Here is a 16,643-nt window from a genome sequence, read left to right on the forward strand (position 1 = left end):
CGGTGCGAATCACAAAATTCGGGCGTTTGCGATTCCAAAATCACTTTTTTGGGATGCATTAGACAATTGTGTAAAAATCACAATTTTTTGCGATTTCTAAAAATGCGATTGCATTTAAGGAATCGCATTTTTGCGATTCCTTAAATGCAATGCGTGAATGTTTTAAAAATTGCAAATTCGCAAATAGGAGGAGCAAATTAACACGAGGTTGAACCTTGTGTTAATTTGCGAAATCTTTCAAAAATGCTCAAAAATGCATTTTTGAAAGTGTCATGTTACACACATACATGTCCTTTGGACATGTGTGTGTGAAACTTGCATTTACAAAAACATTTCAAGGGTGCTGGGGGGGGGTCCTTTGACCCCCCTCAGCACCCTTGAAATGCATTAACAAATTGCGATTCGCAAAATGAAATTCACAAAATGTTAATGCCTTCCCATTGATTCCTATGGGCCTTTTGGCCCATAGGAATCAATGGGAAGGTTTTCCTTAATTGCGATTCGCAAAATGTGAATCGCAATTAAGGAAAATTAATAAATTGCAAAAATATTTGCAAATTATTCATGCATTTTCCGTTTGTTATTTCTAAATTGCGATTCCCTAATTTTCGCAATTTAGGAATCGCAAACGGGTGCAATGATGCATGTGGGTGTTAGTGTTTGGGTGGCAGACCACCGTCTGCCAGGGTGGTGGAGGTCATTGCCACCACCTCCTTGGTGGACTATCCTCCACCATATTTAGAGATCTCCACCGGCCCTGCAGAGATTCTTGGCTTTCAAAGGAGCTCCCACCACAGCCGCTCCTCTGAAGGAACTGAAAGTTTGGTGAGCGGCTGCCATGTTTTATGCGACCTCTCTGCACATGTTTTTGTTTTAGACAAACAAACTTGCAAAGACTGCTTTTCTAAAACAAAATGCTAATAAACTTGACACCCTGGGAGTTTTCGCCAAAGTTGTGGGAATAACATTTCTTATTTTCTGTTCAGGACTGCCTGGCTTTACCTAGTTTTTCTTTTTTTGCAGTTTTATATAGCATGAACTCGACCCAACGGTACTGGAACGCTTTACATGAGCACCAGTTACAATAAACAAGGACACATTCATTTTTATTTTTTAGGCACAGGTAGATTCAGTGATTTGATAGGAATCCTAGCATGTTGAGCTGATGCCGAGACGCAAACACGTTTCCCCTGTTCCACAGTCGGCAGCACTGGCTGTTATGCCACATCCTCTCCATCCTCTTGTGGTCCAGAACAGAAAAAGAGTACATCAGACTATCCACCCTAAATTGGGCAGATGAACTGATGTAATTACTCCAACAAACCCAAAGACCTTTGCTCTGCTGGTTTTAGGTTTCCGCTGGCAGAGCAAGTGGGGATACCGCCAGCAGAAACAAGGCAATGAGCCCGACTCTAAATAGAGCAGGTGTAACGTCAGTTTGGCGGACAGGCTACTCTCCCACGTTTGTGTACAGATTATGGATGATGTACTGTATTACTCAGTAAAGAATCTTGGTTTTTTCCTGGAGGATAATTTGTAACTGGGAAATAAAGCTGACCACCTGACCCTCACTTGCTTTCTCCTGCAGTGGGTGAGGAAGATTATCCCACTCCTTCCTACACAAGCCCTCCGAATTGTGGTCCAAGCGACTAATTTTAGTTGTCTCAACTATTGTAACTCCCTTTTCTTGGGAGTCCCTTTGGTTGTGTTGAAGAAGCTTCTGCACTTTAAAATGCAGATTCAGAATTGCCATAGACACACTGCTTGGCTCCCCGCTGCAAGAAGGGGCATACGTAAGTCTCTCTACCTACTACATATGGCCGCCCATCACTCCAGTCTATTCTATCTAAGGAATAAATTTAGCATCCATATCCCTAGTTGCCTTTTTTTCTCTCATGGCGTGTTCCTCCTTCTGTGCCTAGACTTTATCAGGTTCGGAATGGAGGTAGGGCGTTTTCAGTGGCAGCTACTAAATCACGGAACACTCTGCCTCGCCTCCTAGGCCACAAAAATAGTCTGTACTTCTTTACTTCTGGAAGGCATTGAAGACTTGGCTATATAGACAGTAATTACCCTATGGCCATGTATGCCACTCTATCGGATCACTGCTATTTTAGGTTAGTGTCTATAGCTTTATTTTAATGGTATGATACCTGTATAGGTATTAGCATGCTCAATAAACACAGTAACGTAAAATTTACCGAGACCTAGTGTAGCTTATTTAGCCTTTACTGGGATTGAAATTCCCCCAAAAAGAGAACAAGTTAGACCGTTAACAAGCAGTCTGAAAACATCTGTGCAACACGTGATGATTCAAGTCACTATTGGCCAGATGATCGAAGATCTTGTTGTAAAATATTGGTCACAAATTGTGATCAGTATTTTTGCGATTATTATATAATTTTACAAACTAACCTATGTACTTGTACTTCGGTTTGTAAAATTCCAAATTGTTGTGGTTTGTGATGCTTTGCCTCATAAATATTAATAGAGTAGGTGGCAAATTGTGAGCTATTACAATTTGAGGCCGTCAGGTCAGCAAACCACCATGTCTGTGATTGCATTTTAATAAAGTAACTGTTTTTTAAATAAAATGCAGCCTATTTTACTTAAAGGAAGCTAGGCTACATTTAAAAAAAAATCTTTCCTAAAGTTAGTATGAGAGTTGGCAAAGCTTTCCTAGACCACTGCCTACTTGCCAAATAAATTTTTATTAAATGTATGCTTCCCTTTTTGCGTATGCATTACCACCCCAACTGGGGAGTCAGTAATTATCAATCTTTTAGCCACCGGTTTTGGTTGCAAAACATTGCTGCAAATCATACCAACTTGGCATTTGCTAGGGACGCCTGCAACACACTCCTTCCCAAATACGGATTTGGTTTGAGGTCACAATCTTATTTTAGGTAGTACATCTGATTTCTCCATAGCCGAGGTTTGCTAGCAGTTAATATCTGTAGAGGGCACTGTTGTTTACCCAGTAATAAAAGACACTAAAAAGCGTGTCCAACATGAGCTCTCATAAAAAGAAATATATTTTATATTATCTTATAGTTTATGATTTCAAGTCAGCTGCTTTGACTACACATAAACTTAATATGTATGCATGTTATTGATGAACAAAATAAATATTGTAATAATGGTCCTGATTAGGATATCGGGCAGACCGCCACCCCCAGGCCAGCGGTGGCGGTCCGACCGACATCCAGGATTGCAGCCCGACAGCTGCTTTATGATACGGTTGGTCAGAGCACAGCGGCCTTAGGGACCAACCGAGACCTCCAACAGGCTCAAGGAGGCCTTCGGGTCATCGGTCAGTCTATAATCCCTACAATGGGGTCGGTCCCTTCAGGGGCGGCCTTAGGCATGTGCAAGCTGTGCACCTGCACAGGGCCACCAAACCCCAGGGGCCACCACGCCAATATATATCCTTAGTATAATAATCCTCTGAGGATGAATACATATTTGCGTGGCGGCCCCTGGCAGTGTTTTGGCGGACTCCGGCTCTGTTCCACTTCCAAACATCCTGACCCCCCCCCCCTTCGCTGGCCTCCACGCTGCGCCCCGCCCAGACCCCCTCTTCAGGGGCCCTTACCTACGATCCCTGCCCAGGGCCACCATGAGCCTACAGCCGCCCCTGGTCCCTTTTCTTCTGCCTTTACATGCCATGTAAAGGCAGACTGAAAGGGACTTTGGGAGCCCCTAGCAGGGCCCTGTCCCCGTGGGCCTCCGATATGCGATCAGGGGGGCACATGTGGTGCCCCCTGAAACATCCATGCACCGTGTGTCAGCAGTGCATGGATGTTTTCAAAATGTATTTTTCTATTGTGGCTTGTGCTGCGGTCTTTTTCCGGGATGCAGCACAGGCCACAATGGAAAAAATTTCCGCTTGCCTATACTGCAGTCGCTTTGTAATTTGGCGGGTGGAGCTGCCGACTACACGTCCTGTCGGTTCCATCCCTATTACGATGGCAGTCAAGCGCTCGTCCAACCGGCATTGCAATCAGGCCCAAAATCAAATCAGTGCGTTTCAGAATAAAATGACATACATAGAACAATCTGAAGACATTACATTAGATTAACACAATAGTACAGCATACCTGAAAAAAAATAAATGATGAGCAAATAAAATACTTGCTGATCACAAGCCTCCTCTCCCATGTCATCTCACCGAACAATCACATTGTGGTGTGTACTTCACAATAGTTCCTTATCCCAGTTTTAAACCTGTCTCTATTTGTCTGTTCATTCATTTATTTTGAGTAATATTTTCATGTCAACCCGGCCACAAGGTTGATGCATTATTTCCCCCTGTGTTTGTTTTTCAGGTGCCCTGTCACTGTCCGTGAGGGATGCGAACACAGCCCACAGTGGGGTCATCAAACACTACCAGATCCGGGCGCTGGACCACGGAGGGTACTACATCTCACCTCGGCTCACGTTCCCCGCCCTGTCGGACCTGGTGGAGCATTACTCGAGTAGGTGTTGGCAGTGTGCGCTTGGCATTTCTGAGAGGAAACAAAACCTGTCACTGTGTTTTCATTCATTATGCATTTCGGCGCGGTCTGAAATCGGCTTCCGGGCCCGATATAGATAGTATTGTGACGTTTGTAGACCCCGTTGTGAATATAGACACATCATAGATTTTAGTTAGGTTAATTACCAGCTTGGAAGGTGCCTTGAAACGTCTCAACTGCCACAATAATCTTTTCAATGTTCCTTCAACAGGTGCCCTTTATTTGGGGGAAGGAAACTACATAGGGCTTCCCTCCAGCTTCACCCTGCCTTTAAATTGCAACCTCTTCCCCACACCCATTTGCCCTTCCCACTCGAAGGTTCCCTACAAGAATCAAATGCTTCCCATTGACAAGCAAAGAACGTCCTCATCCTCACAAACAATGATCACCTTTTTTGACTTCATTGGGGTCAGCCGCTCCAAATCCCTGCCCCCCCCCCGGGCCCCCCCCGCTAGGAGACTCAGACGTTTGTAGTTTTGCGCAATTAAAAGATAGTGTAGTGTGCAGTGCGGAGGATGCTCAGTGAGCTTTGTTTAAATTAGGGTGGGCAGAATTTGCATAGTCGCGCTACGCAAATCTCTGCTAAAAGGTAAAAAATCTCTGCGAGCACGCAAATTTCAGCGAACACGCGCAATTGCTTGTTCCGCCCTTTCGCAATGCTTTTTTTCGGTTCGCAAATGCTGTTTGCGTGCTCGGGGAGAAGTATCACGCGAACATGCATTTCGAAAGCGCGAACAAGCAAAGCCGTGGATCACAGAATTTTGGGCAATTCCCCGTTCTCCGCGGAACGTGAAATTACCCAAATTACCCAAATTTCACCAGCGGAATGGAATTTACTGCCCCGGCCTAGTTTAAATTCCTAAACCAAACCGATTAATCAGAGGGTCCAAGGGCAAGTTTTACGACCCAAACTAGGTACATACCCCAATATTCATACTCATTACACAAGAAGTACCTAGAGGTCAGTGGAACAATACAGCTCAACTGCGAATATAGGTCCCAACACCACGTGGATAACAGAGTGGAAAAACAGACCATGCAATTAAGTGTGATAAACAAGTGAAAACTCAAAAAAATGGGCGAAAAATTCCCATCAGAAGCCACTCTGTACCGCCCTTTGTTACATCATTTGGGTACTCCTTGCCCAGGAGGTGGATCAGAACAGTCCCTTAGGTGTTGTAATGGCCGTTCTGAGATGTAAGATGAAAATGTGTCAGTAGAGGGTGGTTTGAAAGATTTAAAGTTAAGTGTGGCTACTGAAAAAGCAGTGTAAAGAAGGTGAAGTGATGAGGGTAAAATTGGATGAAACTAGGTGGATATAAAGTTTTATTGTGCTCCCCTAGTTGTCCAAGGTTAAAAGCAAAGTGCAAACACAGATTTGAAATAATATCTGTGACTAGTAGCGGTCAACATGTTTCAGCAAAAATGCAATACTTCCAATGCCTTCGTCAGGACCAGATGTATGTTCAACTACTGCTTTATAAATGTGAAGTAAGGTAAAATCAGAATATCACCTGCAATTCCAGGTCATACGTTCAACCGCATACTGTTACCGCAGTGTGGACCCAGCAGTCGCAGGAGCATAAGAACAAAAATGAAAAACAAACACATAGTAAATGACACACTATGTCATATACAGCAGGTAATGTCATTATACATGAATCACATTCTTTTACGGGCAATATACATTTTGCACTCGTTTACACCACTCACCCATTTGTTGTGGTTGTTGTGCTTCACCCCACCTGGCAGCAGCTCAGGTTTAAGGAGCACCGCTCTAAACCAAAAATTTAAAACAAAATTGACAGTCCTAGTGTTCTATTCATTGTAGGCACCATAATCTCTACTTAAAAGTTTGTAAATGCAATCATTTATTTGTCTCCAGTGATCTTAGTTCATTATCAAATACACCGAAGTTTCATCTTTAGAGCATACCACATTATTTGAAACATCTATTTCATAAACACAGAAGACCGGCGTCGCTGGACTTTACAAGCACGCCGGCATGCAGCGCTAAGTCTAAATCACAAGCACAGCAGTGCTTAATGATGGCGGAACACCGCCGCAGTGTTTTATCTTTGGGAGTTAGATGTGCACAAATGCCCGAGATAGAATGCAGAACCTAATTAAAATAGTTGGGATTACGATCTAACTCCCAAAGATAAAACACAAAAAACGATTATATCTGCCATTTTTGGTTGCAAAACTACAATACCCAGAGTCAGCGCCGGTCACGTGATCGCAATGTGGCCCGCGAGTTACGTCACGTAATGGACCGGCGCCTGTTTAAAAAATGGCTGATTCAGCCCGTTCGGTGCCCCCCCAGACAGTTCAGAAGACTGCCGGGAGACACCGACGGAGAGGTGAGTCAGCAAGATCATGCGTGATGTAAAAGCATTATTGCCACTGCGCCTGTAAAGTCCGACGTTCGCCGGACTCTTGTGCTTAACACTGCGGCGGTGTTCCGCCATCATTAAGCACTGCTGTGCTTGTGATTTAGACTTAGCGCTGCATGCCGGCGTCCTTGTAAAGTCCAGGGACGCCGGTCTTCTGTGTTTATGACTGCAGAGGTGTTCCGCCATTAGTAAACACTGCTGTGCCTGCTCTTTGGACTCAGTGCTACACACTGGCATAGACACGGCTTCCATCTGCGGCGGTGCTCTGCCATTATTTGATCTAAATGTGGATTACCGGCATATAAACGGGGCGATAATGTTTCTTACTTTTTAGTAACAATCATATCGAGTAAGAGACGTGATATTAACATCATTGAGAAAGCGTTTGAGGTTCCCACTACTAGAAGAGCAGCATTTTACATTTAGTATGGGAACGCATAAAGAGCCTGCTAATCTCGTGTGATGGAGTATAATGCCTGGGTGTCGTTCTTATTGAAATAACCTCGAGGTGACTGCATTCTCGTGAGTCGGTTTCGACTTTAGCTACAGAGAAGCACATAACTACACAAATAGATGCTTCAAATAATCTGGTATGCTCTAAAGATGAAACTTCGGTGTATTTGATAATGAACTAAGATCACTGGAGACAAATAAATGATTGCATTTACAAACTTTTAAGTAGAGATTATGGTGCCTACAATGAATAGAACACTAGAACTGTCAATTTTGTTTTTAATTTTTGGTTTAGAGCGGTGCTCCTTAAACCTGAGCTGCTGCCAGGTGGGGTGAAGCACAACAACCACAACAAATGGGTGAGTGGTGTAAACGAGTGCAAAATGTATATTGCCCGTAAAAGAATGTGATTCATGTATAATGACATTCCCTGCTGTATATGACATAGTGTGTCATTTACTATGTGTTTGTTTTTCATTTTTGTTCTTATGCTCCTGCGACTGCTGGGTCCACACTGCGGTAACAGTATGTGGTTGAACGTATGACCTGGAGTTGCAGGTGATATTCTGATTTTACCTTACTTCACATTTATAAAGCAGTAGTTGAACATACATCTGGTCCTGACGAAGGCATTGGAAGTATTCAATTTTTGCTGAAACATGTTGACCGCTACTAGTCACAGATATTATTTCAAATCTGTGTTTGCACTTTGCTTTTAACCTTGGACAACTAGGGGAGCACAATAAAACTTTATATCCACCTAGTTTCATCCAATTTTACCCTTCTCACTTCACCTTCTTTACACTGCTTTTTCAGTAGCCACACTTAACTTTAAATCTTTCAAACCACCCTCTACTGACACATTTTCATCTTACATCTCAGAACGGCCACTACAACACCTAAGGGACTGTTCTGATCCACCTCCTGGGCAAGGAGTACCCAAATGATGTAACAAAGGGCGGTACAGAGTGGCTTCTGATGGGAATTTTTCGCCCATTTTTTTGAGTTTTCACTTGTTTATCACACTTAGTTGCATGGTCTGTTTTTCCACTCTGTTATCCACGTGGTGTTGGGACCTATATTCGCAGTTGAGCTGTATTGTTCCACTGACCCCTAGGTACTTCTTGTGTAATGACTAGTTTAAATTCCTCCAGCACGCAACGGGTGCATCTGTATGCTATGTAAGCACTGTTTAATTTGTGCCGGTGCCTGCAGGTGGAGGGCACTGGCACACATTTTTGAGGAATTTCGCCCAGAGCATGAGAGAGAAAGACAGAAATGGGAGAACGAAGTGAGAGAAGAAATATACCAAAAAGGTGGGGAAGAGAGAAGGCAGGCATGAAAAGAAACCTGCAAGAGTACGGTAGAGAGTCTGGAAGTGTATTGCGGTGGAATAAAGAGGCATAAGGTAGATTCAAGAGCATCTTAATATTCGTAAACCCAGGCACTATGACCGCTGATGGAAAAAAAGATTTTGGGTCCTGTACTTATGTTTTTAGAATAATTCTAGACCCATAGTTGTTAGTGCCTGCTGAAAATATTTAAACATTTTTAAATGTACGCGGTGGCCTTTGTGAATGTTTACATTATCAGTTTAATATTTTTCGTTTAGAAGTTATACTGCAATGCTCAGAAATGAAATATCCCAAAGGCTCTAATAATGTCCCTCTCTCCTGGCCTCTAAGGCGCTGTTATCCCTATAAATGAACCTCAACAGTCCACAATTAGCAGCATGCACTGTTTGCTAAGACATCAAAAGAGCTTAGAGTGCACCATTGTACAGTTCTGATACACCCACATGGTTGTTACAATCCATATATGCTTCTGGTGTGCCTATGAGTAAGGTCCTGTAAATTCCTGATATCTTTTTGTAAGAAAGTGGACCTCAACCGGGCTGACTCTGGAAGGTTGTCACAGTGGGTCATATACAGTGTCAGTGCGTGTCTGAGATGTAGGTAGCGGGGAACTGGTACTTCAGAAATGCAAAGTCCTTGTTTAAAGCTAAGAGCATTTGAGTTTGGTTTTCTGGATTACGTACCCCAAAGCATAATCCTCCAGTGTATTGTATCCCATGTAACCCTCCCAGGCTGCTACTTGTGTAGGAGCATCTGACCCACAATGGCGTTTGCTTTTTAATTTCTTATCCCACCCCACCTCCTGACGGGAGTCATTCCACACTTTAAACATTGTCTCTGTGTCAGATCCCCATGCAGATAATGTGTCGGATTACAATTGCCGACCTTTCACTAGTGTACGCTGGTCTGGCCGTGTATCAAAAATCCATTCATTAGTCACTGCCAGATGCTCAATAGTTTGTCACAGTGGCAAAACAAAACTTGAGGGGGCCCCCCCCAAAGCACATGCCCCCCCATCCCGACTCACCACCTACCACTCTGGTCCCAGACCCAATAAGTGTACTGTGCTGTGGTGGGCCCCCCTGCAGTGCGGTGGCTGCGGACTCTAATTTTACACCACTGGTGTGTCACTGGTTCACTGATTCCGGGACCGCCATCAAACGACAATTTGCAACATTTAGCCATGCTGACTCTTGGGGCCCAGTTGCATGTTAGAACGGCCTAACCGTGGAAGCTAGACGAATAAAATGTTGTGTTTGTATTTTGTGGTGGAATGTTTTGCAGGGCATCCTAGGGCGAGCAACACATTTAAACGGTGCAACTCTGAACTTGAGGAATATCAGGAATTTAGTCCAAATGTAGGAAATCAGTAAATCAATCAGTATTTATCCATTTAAGCTAATCACCTGTTATGGTATCATAGGGCTTGCAGGCCCAATGGCTTATTCGAATAGCCAGGTCTTGAGGGCCATTCGAAATTCCAGAAGTGAGGTGATGGTCCAGAGGTGCGTGGAGAGGCTGCTCCAGGTCTTTGTTGTTATGTGAGAGAAGGAGCGCCCTCTGCTTCAACAGGTGCAGGGAGTATGGGCAAGCGAAAGAGAGGTAGAGCATAGTTTTCTCGATGGTAGCACAATGTAGAATATCCCTTCTAGGCTTCTCCGTCAGTGGGCCCACATTGATTTTTGCATGTCTGAACAGGGTTTCTGAAATATACATTCCCAAATACTTTATCCAACTTCATTCCATTGGTCATAGTGAATACATGTCCCAGTCACTCAGACCCCTTCTCACTGATACCAGTTGTCATTTAAATATTTCCCAGCGGACTCTCTCAAGTGTTCCAACTATTAGGATAAGTACAATTGTGTGAAATTAGTGTCTTCCTTTGTTGCTACGACCCAGCGGCACTCCAAGATCTCAACCCAGGATGCAACAATAACTTCCCTGCAATGCATCCTCCTCAACGTCCAATCCCTCCACAAACATGCCACCGAAATCTGGGACCTCCTACACAGCACCACCGCGGACATAGCGTTCTTCACCGAAACATGGACCAACACCACCTCGGGACCGGGCATCGCCATCGTCATTCCCCAAGGATACAAGATCTCCAGGAAGAATTGCCCAGCCGACCGGGAGGAGAAATCGCCATCGTCCACAAATCCACCCTCTACCTGAGCACACTCCCTGACTAGCCCACAGACCTGATGCAACACCTTCACTTCAAGATACTGGCCCGCTCTACCACCACCCTCCGAGGAACCCTCATCTACCGACCCCCCTGGCCCCCGCAGACTTTTTGCTAACTCCATTTCGGACATCATCTCCTGCTTGCCATCGCGTCCACCAACTACCTGCCCGGCAGACTATCGAGCAGCATCGGTGCACATGAGGCTCCAACTTTGACCAGGAAGTGATTTTTCACTCAACATACCAAGCTGATGAACAATGTAATCCCGACCAACCGCGGATTTTAACTACTTTGGCGAATTTGGCCCACGTCCAGTATATCTACTGATTCTTCATACTTTCCTGAGTAGCCAGGCCTGGCACCAGGATTAGGTTGCCAATTCGGTCCTGATGCAGACTCGCAGCTGAGGCTCAATTTACCCTCATTGCGTTAGCCGAGTCGAAACGTCGACGCTCTCCTACATCCAAGACCTGTACCTGGTTCCCCCTTGACTTATTTCGGAAGTGCAATTATGCAGATTCATGAACAACAGAACCAAATATATACTGTCTTTTGTGTAACGGACAGGTCTACCTAAAACTGGTCTGTTTACCAGTATTTACTGTACAAATCGAATTGTTTTTTCCTCACTTCTATGACGCTTTACTATCACTACCCATCACCACCACTATCCCAACTCTCTCCAGCTTTTCCGTGGCAACCTACTGTCAGTCAATTTAATTGAAAAATATTTTTTTTTTGTCTCATTGAAAATTAAATGTGATTCAATTGATCTCAGTTATCTGTGGCGCTTGTTTCTTCCTGTGTGTTTTTTTCGTAATGTATGTAATTTTCCAGTGGTAGCGAATGCACCCTGACACAAGATTTTTACTGCTTATATGGATATTGCTGTTCTAGATATTCATGTCAGTGTTGTAGCTTTCTACACAACACACAGTAATTTAATTTGTATTTACTTTATGACGAATTGAATCCCGGACCAATTTTGTATTCCCGGATTGCACCCAGGTCCGTTGACTTGTTGAGTTACCCCATTTTTGATAATGATCACAACTACACACTAATGGAAGACCTCAACTTCCACCTCAACAACCAACTGGACCCCAGCACCACATCCCTCCTGGACAACCTCCACAACATTGGACTCCGCCAGATTGTGACCGAACCCACACACTCAGCAGGACACACCCTCAACCCCCTCTTCAAAACAGGTAACTTCATCACCTTCAGCCACACTACCGAACTCCCATGGACTGGCCATTGATGCATCCACTTCACCTTCAGAACACCCACCATTCACAGACACCTGCACATGCACCCACGAAGAAACTGGACCAGAATCACAGACGACCAGCAAACCTCATCACTCAGCAACTCCACCATAACGGAAAACGACAACCCCCAACACCACAGCCCGAACCCTGCACAGATGGATCTCCGACAGCGCAAATACCATAGCCCCCCTCAAGAAAAACAACTCCACCCACACCAAGAAAGCCAGTTGGTTCGAGAGTCCGGACGCACTTGCCGCCCCTCGAAAAGGCCTAGAAGAACACCAATGCCACAGAAGTCCACAACAACTTCAGAGCCGTCACCAATGCCCACTACCAACTCAGCAGAAAAACAAGGAAAAAAGCGATTGAAGGCAGATTCTCCACTCATGCACACAACAGCAAAGAACTCTTCAACATCATCAAGGAGTTCGCCCAACCCACCAGCGAGTCCACCGACATCCCTCCCCCACAAGACCTCAGCAACAAACTCAGCACCTTTTTCGCCACAAAATCAAGAGCATCTATGACAACTTCGACAAAGACAACCAACACACTGAACCCTCACCAACCACTACCGACATCCCGAAGCCAGCAATTGACAACTGGACAGCCCTCACCACCGAAGACACTGAAGACGATGAAGTCAATCCACTCCGGGGCCCCCACGGACCCCTGCCCCCACCACATTTTCAACAGAGCCGCCGACACCATCGCACCCATGCTCTGCCACACCATCAACCACTCCCTGGCAACTGCCACTATCCCTGACGACTGGAGACACGCCCAGGTCAACCCCCTCCTGAAGAAACTCTTGGCGGACCCCACCCACTGACGTCAAAAACTACAGACCCATCTCCCTGCTCCCGTTCCCAGCGAAAGTCATCAAGAAAGCCATCAACAGCCAACTCGCCACATTTATCGAGAGCACAACATCCTCGACTCCTCCCAATCCGGCTTCAGAAAAAAACACAGTATGGAAACCGCCCTCCTTGCTGCAACAGACAACATCTGCACCCTACTGGACAAAGGAGAAACAACAGCCCTCATCCTCCCCGACCTCTCAGCGGTGTTCGACACAGTCCCTCACCGCACCCTAATACGCAGACTCCATGACGCAGGGATCCAAGAAAATGCCCTCAACTGGATCCGCTCCTTTCTCTCCGGCAGATTGCAGCAGGTCAGACTCACCCCTTTCCTCTCGGACCCTACACCTACCACCTGCGGAGCCCCCCAGGGGTCCTACCTCAGCACTACACTCTTCAACGTCTACATGGCTCCGCTCACCGACATCGCCAGAACATACGGACTCAACATTGTGTCATACGCAGACGACACCCAACTCAACCTCTCCCTATCCAACGAACCGAATACCGCCAGACACAAGTTTCGAGAAGCCATGAAAGCCGTCGCCAAATGGATGAAAAATAGCTGCCTACAGCTGAACACCAACAAAACAGAAGTACTCATCATGGGTCCAAACCCCATTGGCTGGAAAAACATCTGGTGGCCCCTGCCCTCGGAAGCCCGGCCACCCCCACGACCACCACGCAACCTGGGAATCATCCTGGACTCCGAGCCACAGAAAGACCGTCACTCACGCCTTTGTCACCAGCAGACCCGACTACGACAACGCACTCTACGCCGGAAAAAAAAAAAAACCTCACTTGCAAGCTACAGAACATCCAGTACGCTACCGCAAGACTAGTCCTCGACCTGCCAAGCCACTGCCACATCTCCCAGCACCTGCGCACACTCCACTGGCTCCCTATTGAAGCTAGAGTCACCTTCAAGATGCTCACCCACAAGGCCCTCCACGATACCAGACCAGCATACCTGAACAGTCAACTCAAATTCCATGCACCCCAGAGGACCCTATGATCAACCCAGCTCTCCTAAACCGTGGTTCCCCGCACCAGAAAGACCAGATCGGGAGGCCCCTCCTTCTCCTTCCTCGCGGCCCAAGCCTGGAACACCTTTGCGTACCACCTCAGACAAACAAGATCGCTCCCCATCTTCGCAAGAAACCTCAAAACCTGGCTCTTCTACAGAGCCCCCCTTGATGGACTGAAGCCTGCTAACCCCCTTCAACCCCCAGTGCCTTGTGAGCTTTACGGGTGAGTAGTCACGCTTAACAAACGCCTGATTGATTGATTGATTGATTGCTGTGGTACTATGTTATGTTTTGTTTCTATTTTCTCCATTACTCAGACATAACCAGTGAAATGGAATATAGTTGGTCTGTGTTTTTTTTTCAAGTGCTGAATGTTACAACCACATGTCCCGTCTACTCTTAATTTTGCGTATTCATATATATCTGAATATATATTATTTTCCTTCATGTCAGGAAATTCGGATGGCTTATGCCACATGCTGACAGTCCCTTGCCCTTCAGCAAACCCCAAGGCACAATGGGGTTACGATGAATGGGAAATTCCCAGGGAGTCTCTAAAGCTGGTGAAAAAACTGGGTGCAGGACAATTTGGTGAAGTCTGGATGGGTAAGCATGTGTAAATGAAATGAAACTAAAATGTGGTTCATTGTATGAGTAAAGAACAGTTTGGAACATCATCCTTGTAGTACCTGATTTTTTAAATAGATCAGTAGTGGCCGGTGTGCTGGACTAGCAGTGGGCAGAAGTGGGGAGGAACAAGAGCATAGTGGTCACGGGTGATAAAAAAAAACCTTCCCTACAGCTGGCTGTGCTGTGCTCTTCTGCTTTTCCTATTCTCCAGATGACACAGGCTCCCAGAGTGCCCTGCGGCCAATCCTGAAGCTGTTCTCGGGCATGAGAGCAGCTTCAGACTTGGCCTTAGCGCCCTCAATTTGCGTTACAAGACAGACTGGAAGTTTGTGCCTGCTCTCTCCAACCCAGCTGCATTGTTGGGGGTTGGAGAGAGCTTTCACTGTGTATGGTGGTTTGGCCGGCCTGAGACGGCCAGTCAAACCATCATGCGCAGTGAAGGTAGTGCACTACCACTCTCCTCAGTGCCTGTCACCCCCAGGCCCGACCCGAAACTTGTCAGGAAAGGAAAAATAAAACAAGTGTTTATTATCGTATTATTCTGCCTTTCCTGCTGTTTTTTGGGGGGGTGAGCGACGCTCTTCTGCCATAGCGGAGGAGCCACCGCTGCATTAGATCCTTATTTGTTGATTGACCACACGTTCACATCAACTAAGGAATAAAGGTTAAAAATAAAAATAAGAGCTAAAATGAGCAAGTAATGTTGACAGACTGTTAAATACCAAATTTCGATTTGATGTACACTACCACTTCTCTGTATTTTGAGGCAGCTACATCAGCAGACATTATATTACCACATTAGACCATTTGATCTCAGTTCCCAAATTTCTTTTATCAGTTCAGACTATACCCACTATGCATGACTTGTAAGGTGAGGAACTTGTCAAGCCACACAAGTCATTGTTTTGACTCAACTGGAGTTTTCAACAACAGTAAATAACATATTCAGTCTTGTGTACACAGTTCATCCCAATAAGCATGAGACGTGTAGTCTCTGCAGAGAATTTTGTGCAGCCTGGGGGTAACCCCAAAAAACAAAATTGAACGTTAGTCTGCATTCACGCCAGTGGGGGATGTACCCTGAGTGATAATCCTCTGTGATGCAGTTGGCGTCCCTGTGTCGGTGTCCGCCCCAAGAGTTAGGAGACCATTGCATCCCATTGAGGCGCCAGCGGGGAACATACGAATGCCAAGTAGGTCCTCTCTTCGTAGTGCTGCACCCTCTGCTTTCGCCCAATAAAGCAGGGATCGGCGCAAAGCAAGTGGGTGAGGCGACAGGGGGGATTTCCATCGCTTGGTGATCAAGCACTTGGCTTTTATTAGACCGTGTGGCAGCTCTATATTTCTTGTTTCTGCTGAAGAGGTGCAGTACATGGACTTCCCAGGTCGGGGGAATGGTGTGAGAGGTGCAACTTGTGAGGGTACACCGTGTTCCAATAGTCAGTCAGGGCCGAGCAACCCCAAAGCATATGAAGCAAGTCGGCAGCTAATTGGCGGCAACGGGGACAAGCCACATCTATGTGGAGGAAGTACTTGTTGATTTGGGCTGGGGTGAGGTAGGCCTGATGCAGTATGAAAAATTGTATCTGCTTGAATCGCTGATTACGAAGGATGCAGATCGGACTGCCTCGGGCAGCCATCCATTCCCTATCTGTAAACGCCCTTCCCAGGGTCCCCTCCCAATGAAGTCGAAGTGGTGCGAGGTCTGCTTCCGTGTGTTGTCGAAGGTAATATGCGAACCAGCGCGTGAGATATCCCCCTCTCCCCATCACGTGAAGGTACTGCAAAGTGTGGTGTGTGGGAGGTTCCTGATTGTCCACCCCATTTGGACGGTAACGAAGCTATGAGTGTTCTGTGTCATAGCAACTGTCCAGGATGTAGATTCCCCTCTGTCATGAGTTCCTAGAATGGAATAAGAGTGCCCTCCTGAAAAAGG

General features: G+C 45.8%; 1 protein-coding gene across 1 annotated transcript in view; it reads left to right on the top strand.

The window, feature by feature from the left end:
• Positions 1 to 16,643, top strand: part of BLK (BLK proto-oncogene, Src family tyrosine kinase) — a 369,223-nt gene that overhangs the window by 279,990 nt on the left and 72,590 nt on the right. The window contains exons 7-8 of the mRNA XM_086926186.1: positions 4,329 to 4,478; positions 14,531 to 14,683. Of these exons, the coding sequence (XP_086782312.1) occupies positions 4,329 to 4,478; positions 14,531 to 14,683 (303 nt within the window). The remainder of the gene's footprint in view (positions 1 to 4,328; positions 4,479 to 14,530; positions 14,684 to 16,643) is intronic.

This window comes from Lissotriton vulgaris, chromosome 6 (assembly GCF_964263255.1).
Source record: "Lissotriton vulgaris chromosome 6, aLisVul1.2, whole genome shotgun sequence".
Classification (NCBI taxonomy): domain Eukaryota; kingdom Metazoa; phylum Chordata; class Amphibia; order Caudata; family Salamandridae; genus Lissotriton; species Lissotriton vulgaris.